This window comes from Gymnodraco acuticeps, unplaced genomic scaffold, assembly GCF_902827175.1.
Source record: "Gymnodraco acuticeps unplaced genomic scaffold, fGymAcu1.1, whole genome shotgun sequence".
In the NCBI taxonomy this organism is placed as follows: domain Eukaryota; kingdom Metazoa; phylum Chordata; class Actinopteri; order Perciformes; family Bathydraconidae; genus Gymnodraco; species Gymnodraco acuticeps.
This window is the reverse complement of record NW_022990673.1, coordinates 610,711-629,209: the sequence shown is the minus strand read 5'-3', so window position 1 is coordinate 629,209 and position 18,499 is coordinate 610,711. Positions and strand designations below refer to the sequence as shown.

The 18,499-nt window shown below is 42.3% G+C and overlaps 1 protein-coding gene across 2 annotated transcripts; it reads left to right on the top strand.

The window, feature by feature from the left end:
- Positions 1-12: 12 nt before the first annotated feature.
- Positions 13-18,490, top strand: pfas (phosphoribosylformylglycinamidine synthase). Of its 2 annotated transcripts, none has more exons than XM_034229778.1 (28): positions 13-183; positions 5,204-5,326; positions 5,986-6,121; positions 6,959-7,064; positions 7,163-7,364; positions 8,848-8,953; positions 9,085-9,225; positions 9,305-9,429; positions 9,527-9,655; positions 9,742-9,879; positions 10,506-10,634; positions 10,742-10,815; positions 10,899-11,055; positions 11,671-11,732; positions 11,827-11,988; positions 12,109-12,345; positions 12,805-13,035; positions 13,369-13,549; positions 13,680-13,763; positions 14,566-14,721; positions 15,071-15,190; positions 15,310-15,455; positions 15,541-15,748; positions 16,166-16,257; positions 16,341-16,455; positions 16,539-16,688; positions 16,863-17,003; positions 17,905-18,490. In XM_034229778.1, exons 2-28 carry the CDS (start codon positions 5,206-5,208, stop codon positions 18,213-18,215), a joined length of 3,960 nt encoding a protein of 1,319 aa, XP_034085669.1. In that variant the 5' UTR covers positions 13-183; positions 5,204-5,205; the 3' UTR covers positions 18,216-18,490. The 2 variants fall into 2 exon arrangements, with proteins under 2 accessions (XP_034085669.1, XP_034085670.1); XM_034229779.1 differs by lacking the exon at positions 13-183 and adding an exon at positions 410-542.
- Positions 18,491-18,499: the final 9 nt, after the last annotated feature.

The following is an 18,499-nucleotide window of genomic DNA, read 5'->3' as shown; positions in this document are numbered from 1 at the left end:
GTACACATTCGACCGACTCCCACGTGGGTCTTTCATCCATCCTGTCAGTCTGCAGACCTCAGGCACCAAACCTCCTTCATTTCATTCAACACCAGCAATACTTTCTCCAGGACTCCTCCAGGGGTGAGAGACTTCTCAACTTTTCATCCCGAACTATCTCTCAAACTTCCGGAGCTGCTGCACGTAAGTTAAGCTAACGTTACTAACTAGCTTTCTGCTAACTCTGGTGCCTTTTAGCCACTTAGCTTCTTCACAAGTAGCTACAACAAAACAAAACATGCGCACAACTTTTTGTGATCAAGTAGGAAACCCAGGGGATTATTTCCCTGATATCTCCTCATGTCACAAGACACGTTACGACGTTGTGTCCTCCATGTTGTTAGACAGACTTTGATACACAGTTGCATCATAGTGTGTGTGTGTTTGTTGAGTTAAAGGCTAACAGAAAGCGCCTGACGACCTGCAACAAGCACACAATCATGGAGCTAATTGCGAGGAGGCTGAGTGTTTAGGATGAGTTGGTTTCAGATTATATCATCTTGGTAATGAATGAGGCATAACTGTTTTTAAAGCTGTTTTAGTAGCATGTATTTATTAATGTATTTTCTGACAGACTATTGTGAAAGTGCTAAATATAAATACTTATAAACTAGGATGTCTGATCCAAAAATATACGTTTTTATAAAATCATCTTTCATGATGAAAGCTGTGACTTTGGCTTGCTGTATTTATGTGACGGAGTAATTTTTACATATTTGTAAAGGTCCCATGTCATGGCCATTTCTACTGATCATAATTCCATTGTTGAGGTCTACTAAAATAGATTTATATTGTGCAATTTTCCAAAATTGCATTGGTTTCTCATACAGCATCTCTGTATGTGTATTCACTCTCTGTCCTAAACGGCTTGTTGGAGCTCCTTCCCCGCCTCCCTTTAACAAAATAAATAACTCAGTTACCTCTAGTCTAATCATTGACCCATGTTTGTATAATTGAGTTAACTCCGTGTGTTGCTGCTAGCATACATAATACCTGACGTGGAAACGTTAGTCGTGGATGGGGCTACAGAGCTACTAGAAAGACAGTCGAAAACGGTGCATTTCTCCATCTGAATGTGGTGCACTTTTGCTAAATGTTTCGACAAATTGCTCGTGTTACCGCCCTTAAATGCTAAACTCTTATTGCACTTTGTCCACATCACCTCGCTGCATGTAGCAGCTGCAGTGTGTAAACTGCCCCGCCCCCTCGCAAGCAGGCGGGCGAGAGAGATCTCTCTACTAAACATAATATAGTAACCGTCGGTTTCTCAGACTTACCTACCCCACCTTTAACGGTACCCAGGGGCGGTTCTAGGGGGGCCTTTTATTTATTTATTTTTTTAAATGTATATTTTCTGGTACTCTGTTTGCCAAAAACCGCAGGATTTTGTTGCTGTAATGTGAGATTGTGCAGACACCCTTATGTAAAGTAGAGATGTAACTGTTCATTGCCTTTATTTTTATATAAATATGGTGTTAGTGCAAACATTGCACTATAACCAGGGGTGCACATAACTTTTTTGCCCTGGTTCTCAAAGGAGCACCTGGAGATGTTGCTTGGTGCTCATCCTTAAAATGAAATAAACCGTCACTTTTGAGGGGGTCTTGACTTTATTTGCCAGACACACGGCACTGAACACACATGCAGAGGTGAACACATAACACACATGCAGAGGTGAACACAAGACAACATTAGCACAACCAGTAATCCTACAAGCTGTCATCACTACCCTCCTGACTGTTCTCCTCTCTGTCAGACATGGTAGCTGATGATAGCTTTCAATAAAAATGAAATTAAATGAAATGTAGGCCTACTACTTTCTCTCTGGTTGAGTCTGCGATTAGCTGCTTGCATCCACAAGTCAACAGCTGGTTTTGGGTCGAAAGTCTCTGTTGTCATCTTAGACAAGTGGATGTAATCAAATAAGTATGTAACCATAGCCAATAACAAATGAAACTTATTTTATTTGTGTTGTTCATTCATATCTTATTTTACCTTAACATTTATTTATTTATGCATTTTTTTTTTTATCCCTCCAGTTTTAAAGGATATTTTTGGAATTATTTCAAACCTGTTTATCCCAATAATTATAAAGGAGAGCCTTGGAAATATGTGACCAAACTGTGTACATAAATTGTGACCAAACTGTTTGAACTTAGACTAAAGTGAACTATCTAAACACTCAGAGTCCTTTATCTCACTGAGCTGTATTATCAGCCTCTCAGTCTGACTGGAGAGGACTCTCCCTCCACATCATTGTAGAAACATCTTCTTCTTACATCCGTTAGAGCAGCTAGCACCAGATTCTAATAACAACAGCGCCGGAACCGGGCGGTGCGCCCTTCTCTCTCTCCCTCCCTCGCTCACTCGCATTTTGGCTGTGAGCTGCGGGCGCCAGATAAGCCAACATCCCCCATTTTCATCACTTACAGCGCCCATCGTACAGGGCAAATGAAACGTGTAACCGGGGTGAAAAGGGTGTTACATTTACTTAATTATGAATGTTGTTACATCAAGGCTGAAAATTAGGATGAGCCCCAACGGTAAAAAATGTTTTTTTCCCTCCCAGAACTGCCAGCGCAGCGCCTCCCCAGATCTGGCGCCCTAGGCGAACATCTATAACGCCAGTGCTGGTGCTCTTTTTTTGGCGGAGGTGCGCACCTGCGCACCAGTTATGTGCAGCCCTGACTATAACTGAAGCTAACAGTAATAACTATAAGATCTATCTGAAATAAATAAGTGTACTGAAACAAATACCAATAATTGTATTGCATTGTTTTCTTATGCGCAATTACTTCATACTGTCTAGTTCTCTTTTTCGTCCTGCATTTATTGTGCCCCCCTCAGAAAATAACTGGCCCCCCAGTGGCCCCCCCAGTCAAATTGGTCTAGAACTGCCACTGACGGTACCACCACGGTCTTTAATAATTCAGTCCCGGGGCCCATTTAATACCGGGGCTCTTTACCCATCCCTAGCTGGGAGTTTGTGTGTGTGCTCACACACCGACTCACAGCCTCGCCGCGTCCCGCCGTCAGGGAGGAGAAATCGGCGGAGCTGCAGCTGAGAAAAGATTGAGTGTGTATGTGTGAGGAAGTAACGGCTCAACGGATTGGTCCATTTGGGTATGGGCACGTCACTGTACCCAGGAAGAAAAAGAGAAATCTCCAACGAGGCGTTCTGGGGCATCTTATGGCGCATTTCCACTGCAACGGGTAGCCCCGTTTAAGCGTCCTTAACCGTCCTCAAGCGGCCAGGCCAGTTTTTGGTGGCCTTTCCATATAGCCTAGTACCGGCTAGCGGGTACTTTTTCCCTCTTTTTCCGGCCCCATAAAATCGTGGTTCTATCAGACCAGGGCCAGGGCTGAACTAGTGACGTCAACACTCTCGACTGCTGATTGGTCAGAGAGAATCGTCACAAGATTGCGCGCGAGTTCATCCCTAGCGTCGCATATATATTTAGAAGCAAGATTGCAGCATTTTTATAAACAGCATTTTGTAAACGGAGGAGCTACAAAAATGGCTACGTCTAATAAGAAAAGCACACCGTGGTCGACCGAGGAGGTGACGACGTTCCTACATCTCATTGGGGATGATCAAATCCAGCGGGAGCTCGACGGAACAACTCGAAATGTGAACAAAAACAAAGCCGATCGCCCCGCCTACACTGCGTTGCTACCCCAGGTCCTAAACTGTGATGGAAATGCGCCACGGCCTCGGACGGCCAGCGAGGCAGCCCGAGGCCTGAGCGAGGACGCTTAGGGACGCTTAAACGGGGCTACCCCGTTGCAGTGGAAATGCGCCATTCGACCTACATCCATGGTTTAGACAGGTATTTTCTGTGTTAGAGTTGTACTCGCTACAGGGTGTACTTTGAGGGTTTGTGACTTTGCAGACCGTTTACATGCATAAAAACCTTCATAACACACAAGGGGACGGGTAATAACTGGAAAAGCATGACATGGGGCCTTTTTAAGTAAAGGTATTAAAACTGAGATTAGGTGGATTTACCATTAGACTGCTGCCACATTGCCTCTAAAATAATAATAATGATAATACACTCATTATTGGATTATGTGGAATAAAATAATTGAAAATATGAATTAAAGAAAAATACTATAAAGAAAAAAACGGTTTAATAATCATGCAATTCACATAAAATCAGGTTATGCTCACAGATAAAATACATTTTCAGAATAGATTCAAAATACATACTACATGATATTTTCTTTGGGTAGGTTAATCCACAGCCTCAGGGCCTCGACTACAAAAGCTCTGTCCCTTTAAGTTTTCCGCCTGCACAAAGACAAAGAGACAGAAGATCACTGCTTGAGTGTATCAAACAAAACAAGATATATATAGATATATACAGTATAATAATCAGTAGCCAGGTCACGGAGAGCGTTAAAGGTATTCAATAAGACCCTTATATCAATCCATAAACAAACAGGAAGCCTATGTAAAGAAGCTAAAACAGTTGTGACATGATCAAACCTCTAGGTTGTAAAACTTAAACACTGATACCCTGAGATATTGATAGAGATACCTGCACTGAGGCCTCGGTCTGTTATCCTGTTAATGATCTTTCTTTACCTGAACTAATGTAAAGGTCGGCCTCAGTGAGAAGATGTGAGTTCTTACATTTAATGAATCATCTGTAGTGACCTCTGATCCTTTACTAAGAATATGCACATAGTGTGAAGTAAAACCTTCTTTGCAGCAATGTTGAGCCGATCATGAAATGAGGGAAACTGGATTCGCCTGTCAATACACTGATATTTATTGAGAGACAAACGGCCGGAGGATTAACAAAGCAACTCGCACTGTTCAATGCAAGCTGCCAAAATGAACTCTAAACACAAAAGACAGAAACATCTCTATATATCTTTTAAAGGAGGGGTCTAAACAACCCGCCTTTTCCCCTAATCGATTACAGATGAACAGACAAAGAAACTCTGTCTGAGCGGGCAGTAAACCCCCTCCCCCACACAGAAACTCATGTGAAGTTTCTCAGGTCAGCTAAGCATCAGACTAAAATATTCCTTTACACATAGTAAAAAGAGGTCAATCAATGTCATTGCCTACAATTCATCATCTCTGACATTCTGTGATTGATTTTTTAATGGAGGTCTTTAAACTGGATTTCTTTCTCTGTCCCTCCATCAGTCATGGCGGTAGTGCGGTTCTACAGTAGTGAAGTTGTGAATGGACGCGCCGTACAGAGGGCCGTCGCGCTGCACCCCTACCTGTCCATCAGCAGCGAGCTGTGCTACAATGTGGAGCTGACAGGTGAGTGTAATAGATGAGGATACTAATAATTAAACATATGGAGGTTGTGTGCACAGCTTACAAATTCTCCTTCTGTAGCCTGGAGAAAATATTTCTCAAACCTTCTGTCTTTCTATTTCTCCATGTACTAGGGCTATACACATTTGTATTTATTTTAATTAAGCTTAAAATGTCTGCTTAAGTCATCACTCTAAAAAAATATGATAAATTATGAATTATCTTTCAACAAAAAATCCTCAATTAGATTTATGCAATGCATTTCATTCATATTATTTCTTTTTGTTCATATTATTTCATGAAAACAGTTTTTGGAGTTAACAACGTTTTTGGAAATGTTTGGTCCCCACAAATTGGAAAAAATCCTGAACAGACACCACTAGAATCCACTTATCTATAGAATAATACCAACAAGTTCAATATATGTAAATAATTACCTGCAACCGTGCAAAAATATATATTTTGTATAGAATGAATAGACATACAAAAAACTCCAACTAAGATATAAATCTGCTCTGCAGCTATATGTTTATTTGTAAATTGAATGTCAATGTTATGAATGAAGTCTCAAACTCTTCTCTACAGCCTGGAGACATTGTCCACACACTGTGTATTTTCCATGTATCCCTGTTGTCCTGTTCTCACTGTGTCCTCGGCTGCAGGCTGTGAGAGTCTGAGTGGCGAGCAGAAGGAGGTTCTCCTCTGGTTGTTCCGTCCTCCCCTGCAGGCAGAGCCGCTGACGCAGAACCCCAACCTCACAGAGGGCAGCGGGGAGAAGCTGGTGGAGATTGGACCCAGGTACCACTGCTCCCTACAGTCTGATAAATGACCTCCATTACAAAATGCGCCTCTGCTTTGGTCCTATAATGGGCTTTCTGTTCTTCATTAAATTGAGACATTTTTTAAACTGATGAAGTGAGCAATACACAAAAAACAAGTTACCATGTCAATTAATTAAACATCAATTAAAAAATCCAAACTAACTCATTAGCTTTTTCTGGAGTTTTTTTAAGAAGCATCTTGGCGTCTTTATTATCTGATTAAGATGCTGAATTGTCATCGAGATGGTCAGTAGTCATTAGTTGGCCTACATTTGACATTTCTATACGTTTTGGCAATTAGAAATGGGTTGGTTGTTGTTTAATGACTGACATTTATTTTACAAATCTGGGAAATATGATAACGGTGATTTAGCTAATTTAGTTCCATGGACAAGCACAATACGTTTAAACCCCACTAGCAGCCACATTTTGTTGTAGGGTCACAATATAAACGTTGGCATTAAAGTGGAGAAGGAAGAGTCAAAATCATTGAGGAAAAAACTGCTCTGTCCAAAAGGAATGCTCAATTATGAATGGTTGCTTTTTTAGATAAAAAATATACATGTATTTTATTCCTGTGAGATAAGTAGATCCATTGGAAGATCAAATGCAAGATGTAATCTGTCAGACATAATGTGGGCGAACATGATTTGTTTTCTTATGAACTCCATGAGGCAAAAAATAAGCCTATGGTATCATTTTAGGTTTTTAATGATTTAAAGAAATAGCTTTTTTGAATCCGTGATACTGCAGATAATTCATACCTGTGAGGAAGACATGCAAATATGTTATTCATGTCGTTTTTGCTCTTCAGGTTGAATTTCTCCACCGCCTGGTCCACTAACACCGTGTCCATCTGTCAGAGCGTCGGCCTCACCGACGTCACACGGGTCGAGCTGTCTCGCAGGTTTCTAATCAAGGTTTGCGCATACGCAGAAAAAAATCTTTCTAAAGCTCTGATCCAGGGTTACATTTTACGTCATATTTCTGCTTCTGATGAGATCTGTGTCCCTTCCAGCCAAAGAATGGAGAGAAGAGCCTGAACGAACTCAATGGAGACATGAAGAAGCTGATTGAGTGTCTGTACGACAGCATGACCGAGTGCATCTATCAACATCCCATCACTTCCTTCAGCGTGGAAACCAAACCACAGCCGGTGTTTGAGGTGGACATCTTGGGGAAGGGCCGTGCAGCCTTAGAGACGGCAAACGATGATCTGGGTGAGACATTTAACCACTTCTTAAGTAACGGAGAGTCTCTTTAAGCACTTTTCAGCCTCTCCATCTTTCCATTATCGCACTTAATATTCTGTAACCTACCTTTCTTTTCTCTCTCCTTATGCCTCCTTTCAGTCTTCAGCTTTCTGTGAGTACACTGTGTCGGCTGGTGATGGTCGTAATGTCACATGATGCATGACATTATTACTTAACTGGTTTTAAAGTCACAGGACCGCAGTGATGCCGCTGATTATCTAACACGTGCATGCATGTGTCTGTCTAATGATGTTACAGCTAATGAAAGCCATTAAAAGAGAAAAAAGGCTCTCTATTTAATGGAAAGTCAGGTGCTGAGTAATTTGATGTTACTGGTTTTAAGTCATCACATCTCACATCAGAGACAAGTAAAAAAGGCTGAATTTGTAAATAAGTTTTAAATGATATATGTGGGTAACTCAGAACTTAACCATTTTAATTTCTACTACCCAAATAAGGGCTGTAGCTAAGGAGTCCTTTTATTTGAAAATATTTCTTAGTAAATTGATAATTTTTTTTTGACCAAAACTGTTATGTCTTCTTTGATGTCTTCAAATTGTCACAGAACTAGGTTGGTTTTGTAATTTGTGCCAAGTTTATAATGAATTTTCTCCTGATTGACACATCAATTAATCAGCTTAATTTCCCCACTCTAACCGTTATTCATAAAAAAACAATACACTTTATTTGACGTATTCTCTCGTCTTATGAGCAGGTTTCACTCTGCCCACAGCGACAGGCAGGACGGGGTGTGTGTGCTTATGTTCATTCTCTGCTAATTCACTTCTGCCCGGCTTCATCAATATTCACAGGCTGCTCGAATAGATGAGAGTAATTTCAGAACATACTTTGTAGGCTCTGCCATGCTCCATCAGTGAGTAGATAATTGAAAAGGGCACATTTGAAACTTTGGAAACTATATAGCCGATTAATTCCCCTTAAGGGTTGATTTCACCTTCATTATTTCACTTCCCTAGATGAGGTAAATGTGGTGTTTAATGAAAGGGACCCACAGTCTTAAAGATGGCAACACATCACCTTTAAACAGTGTACACTTTATAATAACAGTCTCTTAAGTTTAAATTATGACATGTAGCTGTGTGTGTTTGTTGATTGATTTGCATCCTGCTCAGCGTAAAGCTTCACCCACAAAAAAACATTTGTATACTGTACATTACTGGAAGGGGGAGTAAATGGGGGCAGCATTTAACCACAGCTAAACTATTAAAACATTTGTTTACAAACTCACACAACTTCAGCATTTCAAACCAAATCTAATCTGTTGATGCAACATGGGCTGAGTAATTCTTTATTTTGTGGTTGAAGTGTTCCCTTAAATGAGTGAAAACGACTTATTTGAACATTTTGAATATGTTTGCAGTGTTCTCTCTTTAGTTGTGATTTATTTTTAAGTAGCAACATATCATAATATGTGTTGTTGTTGATACAGGTCTTTCCTTTGACTCCTGGGACCTGGACTACTACACATCAATGTTCCAGAGGGTTAAAAGGAACCCCACCAGTGTGGAGTGTTTCGACCTGGCCCAGTCCAACAGGTGGGTCTGTGTGCAGCCCGCAGATTAGCAGGACTGCTTTGTGTTCTGCATGTTGCTGGGCTCTGTAGTTTTTGTTGCTGAGAGTTTTTTTATGAATTCTCCAATGTCTTCTTTGTACTCCGGTGTCCCAGCGAGCACAGTCGTCACTGGTTCTTCCGGGGGCGGATGGAGATTGACGGGCAGGAGCAGAAAGAGACTCTTTTCAGTCTCATAATGGACACCCAGCGGCACAGCAACCCCAACAACGTCATCAAGTTCTGCGACAACAGCAGGTGGGACTGGAGGTTTTGTTGTTATATGTGTGTGTGTTTCTGCTCACACTGACTCAATGTGAAATGTGCATGTGTCTAGTGGTATCAAAGGGATGGAGCTGGAATGTATTTACCCAAAAGACCCATCTCAAGCCAGCCAGTATGAGACTCGGCACTCAGTGAGACACGTCATCTTCACCGCAGAGACACACAACTTCCCCACAGGTTAGGATTCACAAAAAAAACAAAACGAATTTGCTGTAAATTTTTTCATATGCAATTTGTTCCGACATAACCATTATCAAACCCATGTGACCTACAGGTGTAGCCCCCTTCAGCGGAGCCACCACCGGCACAGGGGGTCGTATCAGAGACGTGCAGAGTGCAGGGCAGGGGGGCCACGTCATCGCCGGCACCGCAGGGTACTGCTTCGGAAACCTGCACATCCCAGGTCTGAAGAACATGATGCTATACCTTATTTCATTTGAATGGGAATTAGAAATTCAATCAATAATCGTCTGACTGTCCTTGCTTTAGGTTACGTTCTCCCCTGGGAGTCTGAAGGGGAGGGCTGGGAGTATCCTTCCAGCTTCGCCCCCCCGCTGCAGGTGGCCATCGAGGCTAGTAACGGAGCCTCAGACTACGGCAACAAGTTTGGAGAACCTGTCCTGTCAGGTAGGGAGGCCCACTGAAGCATGCTGGATTTACTTTAACGGTTATTGTGCTATCTATTTATCTGCAGATCATTCTGTAATCTATATATTGTTTTTTTTTAAATGATGAAAAAAGGCCATTTATAGTGTGTCCAATTGGATTTACTTTCATATTTCACAAAGAAAAATCTGAAAAAGAGAATCAAACATTAGCTGATACATTTTCTGCCTATTTACAAATAAATAGTTTGACTACTTTTAACAGCTATAATTGATTTGAGTCATTATTTATTTGAGTCATTATTTATTAATCAATATAATAATAATAATAATAATAATAATACAATAATTTATTTGAATAAAATCTTGAAGTGTACAAAGTTTCTAGTATATCATACAAATGTTATAACTATGTTCTTTATACCGAATAGTTTCCATAATCATACATCATTTTTTTAATAAAACTAAGAATAGATTTAAAAAACAAAATAGATTGTATGAGACTAAAATGAGCAAATGCAAGTTTTCCACTTGATAAATTACTTCATCATTTGTTATAATGAATTTTCTTAAAATCTACAGACGGAGTGATTGTTATTCAATTGTTCAAGCAATTCAATAAAATGTGTTTTGATCCTCTCCTCCCAGGATTCGCTCGTTCTTTCGGGATGCGTCTGGCTGATGGAGAGCGGCGGGAGTGGATTAAGCCCATCATGTTCAGCGGGGGTCTCGGTTCTATTGAAGACACACATGTGAAGAAAGAAGAGGCAGAGGCTGGTAATGCTTTAGCTCAGTGTGTGAGGAACATCTAGTCAATGCAGAGTCTATATTTACACATATCGATGAATGACTCGCGCTGTCGCTCTGCTGTTCATGTCGATCAGGAATGGAAGTGGTGAAGATCGGAGGGCCGGTGTACAGGATCGGCGTGGGAGGAGGAGCGGCCTCTTCTGTAGAGGTACGGTCGCTACAGGAAATCACACAGCAGTGACCTCACCTGGTGCTGGAGTTTCTGTGTATTTAAATAGTTTTGGTTTCCAGGTTCAGGGGGATAACTCCAGCGAGAGGGACCTGGGTGCAGTGCAGAGGGGAGACGCTGAGATGGAGCAGAAGATGAACCGCGCTCTCAGGGCGTGTCTGGAGAGGAGCGGCGGGAACCCCATCTGCAGTATACACGACCAGGGGGCGGGAGGAAACGGTACCAAACAGGAACCTTTTTTTATTGAGATGGATAACCGAATATCCACCAAACATTTTAAAATCTCTTTTTACATTTTGGTTTCATAAATGGAAGATAACATAATGACAAATGTAAGATGAGAGGACTGATTTCACTATACTCTACATTGAACACATATCCCATGTATTCATCCGTTACCTTCATATTAACCACATATTTATACTGATACAATATATATATATATATATATATCCTTTCATACATTTTCAACATGTTTTATGTTCCTGCATCTGCCTTATACCACACCCCCTACGTTTTTAGTGCATTTTTATTGAATTCTACTTTTAACTTTACTTTTACTTCATTATTTAAAAAGATTATTTTGGGCTATTTCTTCCTTATTTGAAAGAGGACAATGTAGATATCAAGTAAATAGAGAGAAGGGTATGACATTGAACCAAACTTGAACAATCGACATGTCAGTTATATGGGATGCACCGTATCCACTTTGCTACAAAGGCGATAATTACTTTTCTACTTCTGTCGTAGAAACATAGATTTCTATTTCATGACTTGTGTAAAGCTTAGGTGATGACACAAGGTTAACATGTTGAATCAAATGTTCATCTTCAGGTAATGTGCTAAAGGAGCTCAGTGAGCCTGCAGGAGCTGTGATCTACTGCAGTAAATTCAAGGTAAGAAGCACATTACCACAGCTACTACGATGCACTAACTCACACATTTTGCCATTTCTTATCGTTTCCTCTTCTCTCCATCTGTGTTTCGTAGAAAGGCGACCCCACACTGAGTGTGCTGGAGCTGTGGGGGGCCGAGTATCAGGAGAGCAACGCCCTGCTGCTCCGGCCATCAGACAGAGACTTCCTGGAGAGAGTGTGTCGGAGGGAGAAGTGTCCTGTGGACTTTGTGGGAAACATCACTGGAGACGGCAAGGCAGGTTTCAGCCTGGATCAAGCCCATTAATCCTTATCCATTTGACTAATTAATCAGCTTTAGCGATCAGTGGTTGTTGTCCTCTGATCACACTAAAATAGATTTTAATCTCTCCCACAGATTGTGCTGGTGGATGATGAGGCGGGCAGCGGGGATCAGGCAGACAGGGGGCGCTGTCCTGTCGACCTGCAGCTGGAGTGGGTTCTGGGGAAGATGCCTCAGAAGGAGTTTAAGATGGAGAGTCGGGCCCTAACCCTTCAGCCTCTGGCTCTTCCTGCTGGGCTGAAAGTCAAAGAAGCTCTGGACAGAGTTTTACGTTTGCCTGCTGTGGCGTCCAAACGCTACCTGACCAACAAGGTGTGTTTTTCATCCCTGTCTCACACCGTCCCTGTATTCAAAAGTAAGACCCGCCCCTGATCAATGCCTGGCCACTTTGGTCATAGAGCCCAAACAGAGGTGCCCTTAAAGAGCATTGTAGTCATTAATTCATTTAAGAAACAGTTTTTTTATCTTATTTCTCCTTCTTTCTTCTTATGATTAAAATGATCTATATCTATATCTTGCTCTTCTGATTGTTAAATGTGATTTTCCCCCCTGCGATACACCATGTTTTTTTTTCTCTAATTTTGTATGTGTTATTGTGTTGCTGCTCTTATGCTTCAGTTTGCTTCTAGTTCTCACCCTTGTCTTGCTGTCTCATATGTTTCAGTCACTTCGACACAATTGAACTATGAACCTAAAACTAAGAGGTACATTTTGTGCAGACACTTTGTGACTCCTCTGTGTCTTCCCTCCCCCCCTCACTCCCTCTCTCAGGTGGACCGGTCTGTGACTGGGTTGGTTGCCCAGCAACAATGCGTCGGCCCTCTTCACACCCCATTGGCCGACGTGGCTGTTGTTGCTCTGTCTCCGTTCGGTCTGGAGGGGGCAGCGACGGCCATCGGGGAGCAGCCCGTGAAAGGCCTGCTCTGTCCGTCCGCCGGGGCTCGCATGGCTGTGGGAGAGGCTCTGACCAACCTGGTGTTCGCCAGAGTCACAGCTCTGAAGGTGGGTGGAGGATGGAGAGTCAAACATATAACAAATAAAAAAGAATGCGGTCCTTCTCAATAGATAAGATAAGAAGCACTTTAATGATCCCAATTTGGGACATTTTGCGTCGCAGCAGCATAAAAAGACAAGGCATTGTACATTAGAGAAATTGAAAGACTGGAAATAAACAATCCAAAATGTAAACATCTCAAATAGGAATAAAAATAGAGCATCCTTTTTTACCTACAAGATAAAAAAAACAAGTCTCTGTATCTTATCTCATTTAAGAATTCGTACAGATAACAGATTTTTGTTTCTTTTAATATAAATGTCCGATGTTGTTTGTTCCAGGATGTGAAGTGCAGTGGTAACTGGATGTGGGCCGCCAAGCTGCCGGGTGAGGGTGCCTCTCTGTGGGAGGCCTGCCAAGCCATGTGTGAGGTCATGGGTCAGCTGGGAGTGGCCATCGATGGAGGCAAGGACTCTCTGAGTATGGCCGCCAGAGTGGGGAAAGAGACGGTCAAAGCTCCAGGTACTCTCACTGTGTGTCTGTTTGTATGTGTGTGTGTCTCTTATTGAGTGTGTGTGTGTCTGTCAGTCTGTCTGAAGTGTGTTGAGAGTTGATTAGTTACGCCTGGCTTTCACGCTACTTCTGTTTTCAGGTGCTCTGGTTATTTCTGCATATGCTGTTTGTCCTGACATCACAGCCACTGTGACACCTGACCTGGAGGACCCAGATGGCAAAGGTATTTCTCACACACACAAACATACACACAGACTTAAATAAGATTGCCCATAATCAGCTGAAATGGCACTAAAACGTTTTTGGCTTTAAGTTATCAGTATGAAATAAATGTTGACCGCACAATGTATAGGCTATAGAATAATGAGGCCATTGATGTTTGGTTCCATTTAAATGTTGTTTGTTTTCCCTCAGATAGATAAAAAAAAATAGAATGCAATTGTGTCCTTTGCAGTCCTTTTCCAATAAATGTTACTAGCACCAGCTCCAAAGGTGTTAAATATCAAGGATTATGTATAGGCTTATTAGCATATTGGAGACATTATTGCACATATTTATGCATAAAGCTTAGTAGTAATGTTTGTTGCAGTGACGGAGAAGAGAGAGAAACCCTGTGCTGTTGGCAGTTGATTCACAGACCGCAATTATTCTGAGCAGCTTTGGGAATGAATTACAATATAATATATTTGAATATATTTCTCGCTCTTTCCCTGATGGCCTAAGTATGTCTCTGAATTTGTTGCCAGTAGTTGGCTCTGAGGGAAACTGAAATTGTTCCAGTTGTCTTTTCAACTCCAACAAAAATGCTAGTGGGGGAAGGAGGAACGTTTTCTATTGCAACTACAAAGACATGTGTCTTTTATTCATCGCCTTCAAATGTTTTGTTTTCACTTGGCAGAAGAAAGACTTCTGAATTTGATATGTTGTTATCTCACCCACAGCACAACTCTTTCTCTTCTTACAATAATACACACATATTCCCTCACACACTCTTCAGTAACACACTCTTTGTCCTCTGTCTGCAGGCGTGTTGTTGTGGGTTCCTCTCAGTCCAGGCTGTCATCGCCTGGGAGGCTCTGCCCTGGCTCAGTGCTTCAGTCAGCTGGGAGACTGCTCTCCTGATCTGGAGAAACCAGAGCTGTTTGCTGCCTGCTTCAATACCACACAGGCGCTCATACAGGGTGAGCAGAGAGCCACCTGCCACAGGGGGGAAAGTTTAGCGCTGAGATCCAGTCTGTGAGCCAACTTTTCTTTAGCTTTTTTATCAAGCGACTGTTCTGTGATACACAGCCGCCGAGGGGTTACTGTGTATTTTCAGTTAATAAAAGCAGCGTGACCTGGTAGCTCTAATCCTTTCACATTTATTTTTCACAATTTATTTGCTAATGATGAGAGGAAATTGAAGTTGCCCTTTGTTTTCTAGTCAGGCAATCACTTAAAATTAGATAGAGTTAGATAGATTAGCTAAAGGAAGAATTTTGTTAAACTGTGGATAAGAAGAGGCTGACATTAGAAGTTTTTTCTGTTCAGATCGTCTGCTGAGTGCGGGACATGACATCAGCGATGGAGGCCTTATTTCCTGTTTGCTAGAGATGGCGTTTGCAGGGAACCGTGGGATTGATGTCGAGCTGTCATCACAGGGAACTGGAGGTTAGTGAGCCGATGTGTCTCTTTGTTTGGTTTCCATATAATTCACACATACGGAACACAAACTGTGTAGTTGTAATCATAAACTCATGCAGTGTCTTTTGGCACGTCTGTCTTCACAGTCATGGAGCTGCTGTTCAGCGAGGAGCTTGGCTTGGTTCTGGAGGTTTCACAGCTCAATGTGGAAACAGTGTGTCAGAGATACAGTGGTTCAGGGGTGCAGTGCCATCGAGTCGGCAGAACCTGCGGCTTTGGGCCCGAGGCGATGGTGAGACATTAACCTCACTATGAATCTCAATGATTTTCATCTCCTCTGAGATACTGACAAATGTTTTCCCTCACTTATCTCACAGGTCAGTGTTCGTGTGGATGGACAGGAGGTACTGAGAGAGCCGCTGCCTCACCTCAGAGCATTATGGGAGGACACCAGTTTCCAGCTGGAGCGCCTCCAGGCCAATGAGATCTGTGTTAAACAGGAAGAGGCAGGGCTGGCCAAGAGGACACAGCCATACTTCAAACTGACCTTTGACCCCTCTGTGATGCCCAGCATCAGCAAGCTCAGTAAGACCAAACATGATTGGTGGCATTAACAATAATTGACTGTATGCAACTACAACAAAGTGCTTTTTTATTATCAAGTCATTCTTCAGTATAATTTCATTAAACAATAATCATTTGGTCTATAAAATGTTAGAAACAATAATGGCCTTCACAAATTGCCAGAAAAATAAACCACATTAAATTGGAGTCCGGGACTTTTGGTTTCACAAAAGGCAGATTAAGCCTCTCGCCCCCTGGCACACCTTTTTGCATTTTGTAGTATAGCAGATTTGTGGTGTCTAATCTCGCGCCAGAAAAAGGCAGTTTTTCTCCCCTGCTTTGAAAAGACAACAGTTTTCAGTGCAGTGATATTAAAAATGTTATGATTGAGTAGTTCTAATTCAAAAAAAGTATCTCTGATTTGTGCGTGTCTCTCAGCTGGAGGTCAGCCTCGTGTCGCTGTGGTCAGAGAAGAGGGCAGTAATGGAGACCGAGAGATGTCTGCTTCTCTGTATATGGCGGGCTTCGAGGTAACTGTTAACAGCTTTATTTACTCAATGAACTGTATACCTTAGCTCCATAGCTGGTGACTCTACTCTATATTTTCTTGGAGGTGTGGGATGTCAACATGCAGGACTTGTGCTCTGGCTCCATAACTCTGGAGTCGTTCAAAGCAGTCGTGTTTGTCGGTGGATTCAGTTATGCAGACGTCCTGGGATCAGCTAAAGGCAAATAAACACTCATTTGTAGATCTTTCACTGCTTTCATATACACATTATTCTTGTGTGACACCTTTCATCCGCCATGACAGGCTGGGCTGCTACCGTTGCATATAACCCCAAGGCAAAGGCCGAGTTTGATCGCTTCCGGCGCCGCGACGACACACTGAGTCTGGGAGTGTGTAATGGCTGCCAGCTGCTCGCCCTGCTGGGCTGGGTGGGAGAGGACCAGGGTGGAGCAGGTAAGAGGAAAAGGCTCAGAAAACAAGGCCTTTAATAGAAAACAATATACTATAGTAGTAAACTGAGAGGATGCAATGGCAATATGTGAAGATATGAAAACTGTCACAGAGGAGACCTTTTGCAGAGGTTGCTGTGATCAAATCTCTTTCTAATTATTTCAAATTTTCCTCCAGGGAGTGAAGTGGCGCTGACCCATAATAAGTCTGGCCGGTTTGAGTCTCGCTTTGTCAGCGTTGGGATCCAGGAGTCCCCATCCATCTGGCTCAGAGGCATGGAGGGCTCGGCTCTGGGAGTCTGGGTTGCTCATGGAGAAGGTACAGTATATTGGAGTCAATGATGTGTTTTTTTTCTTAACTTGAGACAAAAGTAAATGAAGCTGGTGCGAGTAGCCCTGTTTTTAGTCATGATAATAACAATAACAGACTCACAAGGTTGTTCAGAACAGGAAGTCTGCGTTGAATTCAAAGCCTCTTTACTTGTTTGGCCTTTAAAATACAAACCGAAATGACGGGTGACAAAGCACCTCTGTACCACGGTTCAGACTTTTACATTATTTTCTGAGAGGACAGCGGATAAACGCCAGCTTAATCAAGAAACTGCAGCAGCAGAATACAAGGTTACTGCTGGTAGTAATGTCTCAATAATATCATTATAGCGACTACTATAAATACGCTGCATTCATTCAACTGTAATAGAAGACTACCCGCATAATTTGCCGCAAGGCGACATCAGATTTACACCAGTCTACAACCAATTAATTGCAACTATAATGAGAGCAGTTCACACATGATGATGACAGGAAAGGCAGGTTCATCATGTCAAGTTCTTTGTGGCACTCATTGTGGCCTAATTGTAATGTAAAACTAAAACTAGCATGTCCCCTTCTCAGGGTTTACAGATGGAGTTTAGCTAGTAGCTAAATCTGGTAAAAATCTTATTTGAGATTTGTACGTGATGCCTAAAACAAATACATTTAATAAAATAAATCTATACAATATGACAACCTGCAAACCTTAGTTCAGACATTCAGGTGTGAAAAGGCTCATACAAGGACAAAAACAGTTAGTTCAGATGTTCAGGTGACGACTCATACAAGAACAAAAACAGTTTGAAAATAACTTTAAACTTGTGCAACTGGTTCAGCTGACTCATGAGTCACAGGTCAGTTTGTTCTGTAATCAGCAGCTGTGTGTGGTATTGATTCTTCCCCCGCAGGTCTGATGCAATTCCGCAGCTCTCTGGCCGAGGAACAGATCATTTCTAGTGGCCTCGCCCCCGTACGTTACCTTGACGACCTGGGTCAGCCCACTGAAGAGTACCCTCTGAACCCGAACGGCTCCCCGCGGGGCGTCGCAGGGCTCTGCTCCAGGGACGGGAGGCACCTAGCCATGATGCCCCACCCGGAGCGCTGCACCCTGGGGTGGCAGTGGCCCTGGGCCCCCAGGGACTTCAGGCCCTCCCTCACACCTTCACCATGGCTGCGCATGTTCAAGAACGCTGCCGCCTGGTGCAGCAACACAGCGTGATAATACTGTGTACAACGGCCCCCGCCGAAGTAGTATTACAGTCTCCAGGGTTTGTAGGTCAACTGAAACTGTGTAAGACACCTGTCCTTTTTGTGTTTGCAATATTACTGAAACCTGCTGCAATACTTTATGACTTTTACGTTCCAAATGTTTCTTTCTTGAGATCACTGTAAATTGTGCAAAATGTCATGTCTGCTGACATTATCAGTGTTGCTCTACTGAAACTTTAAAAATAGAATCATTTGAAAATAAATAATTAAAAAGCAGAATAAGCACGTGTAGTG

Bases quoted from the DNA above. Each gene is read 5' to 3' on its own strand.
- pfas (XM_034229778.1), top strand. From the start codon at position 5,206: ATGGCGGTAGTGCGGTTCTACAGTAGTGAAGTTGTGAATGGACGCGCC. The intron at 13,764-14,565 runs GTATTTCTCACA...CTCTGTCTGCAG, and splicing joins GGAGGACCCAGATGGCAAAG to GCGTGTTGTTGTGGGTTCCT. The intron at 14,722-15,070 runs GTGAGCAGAGAG...TTTTCTGTTCAG, and splicing joins CACACAGGCGCTCATACAGG to ATCGTCTGCTGAGTGCGGGA.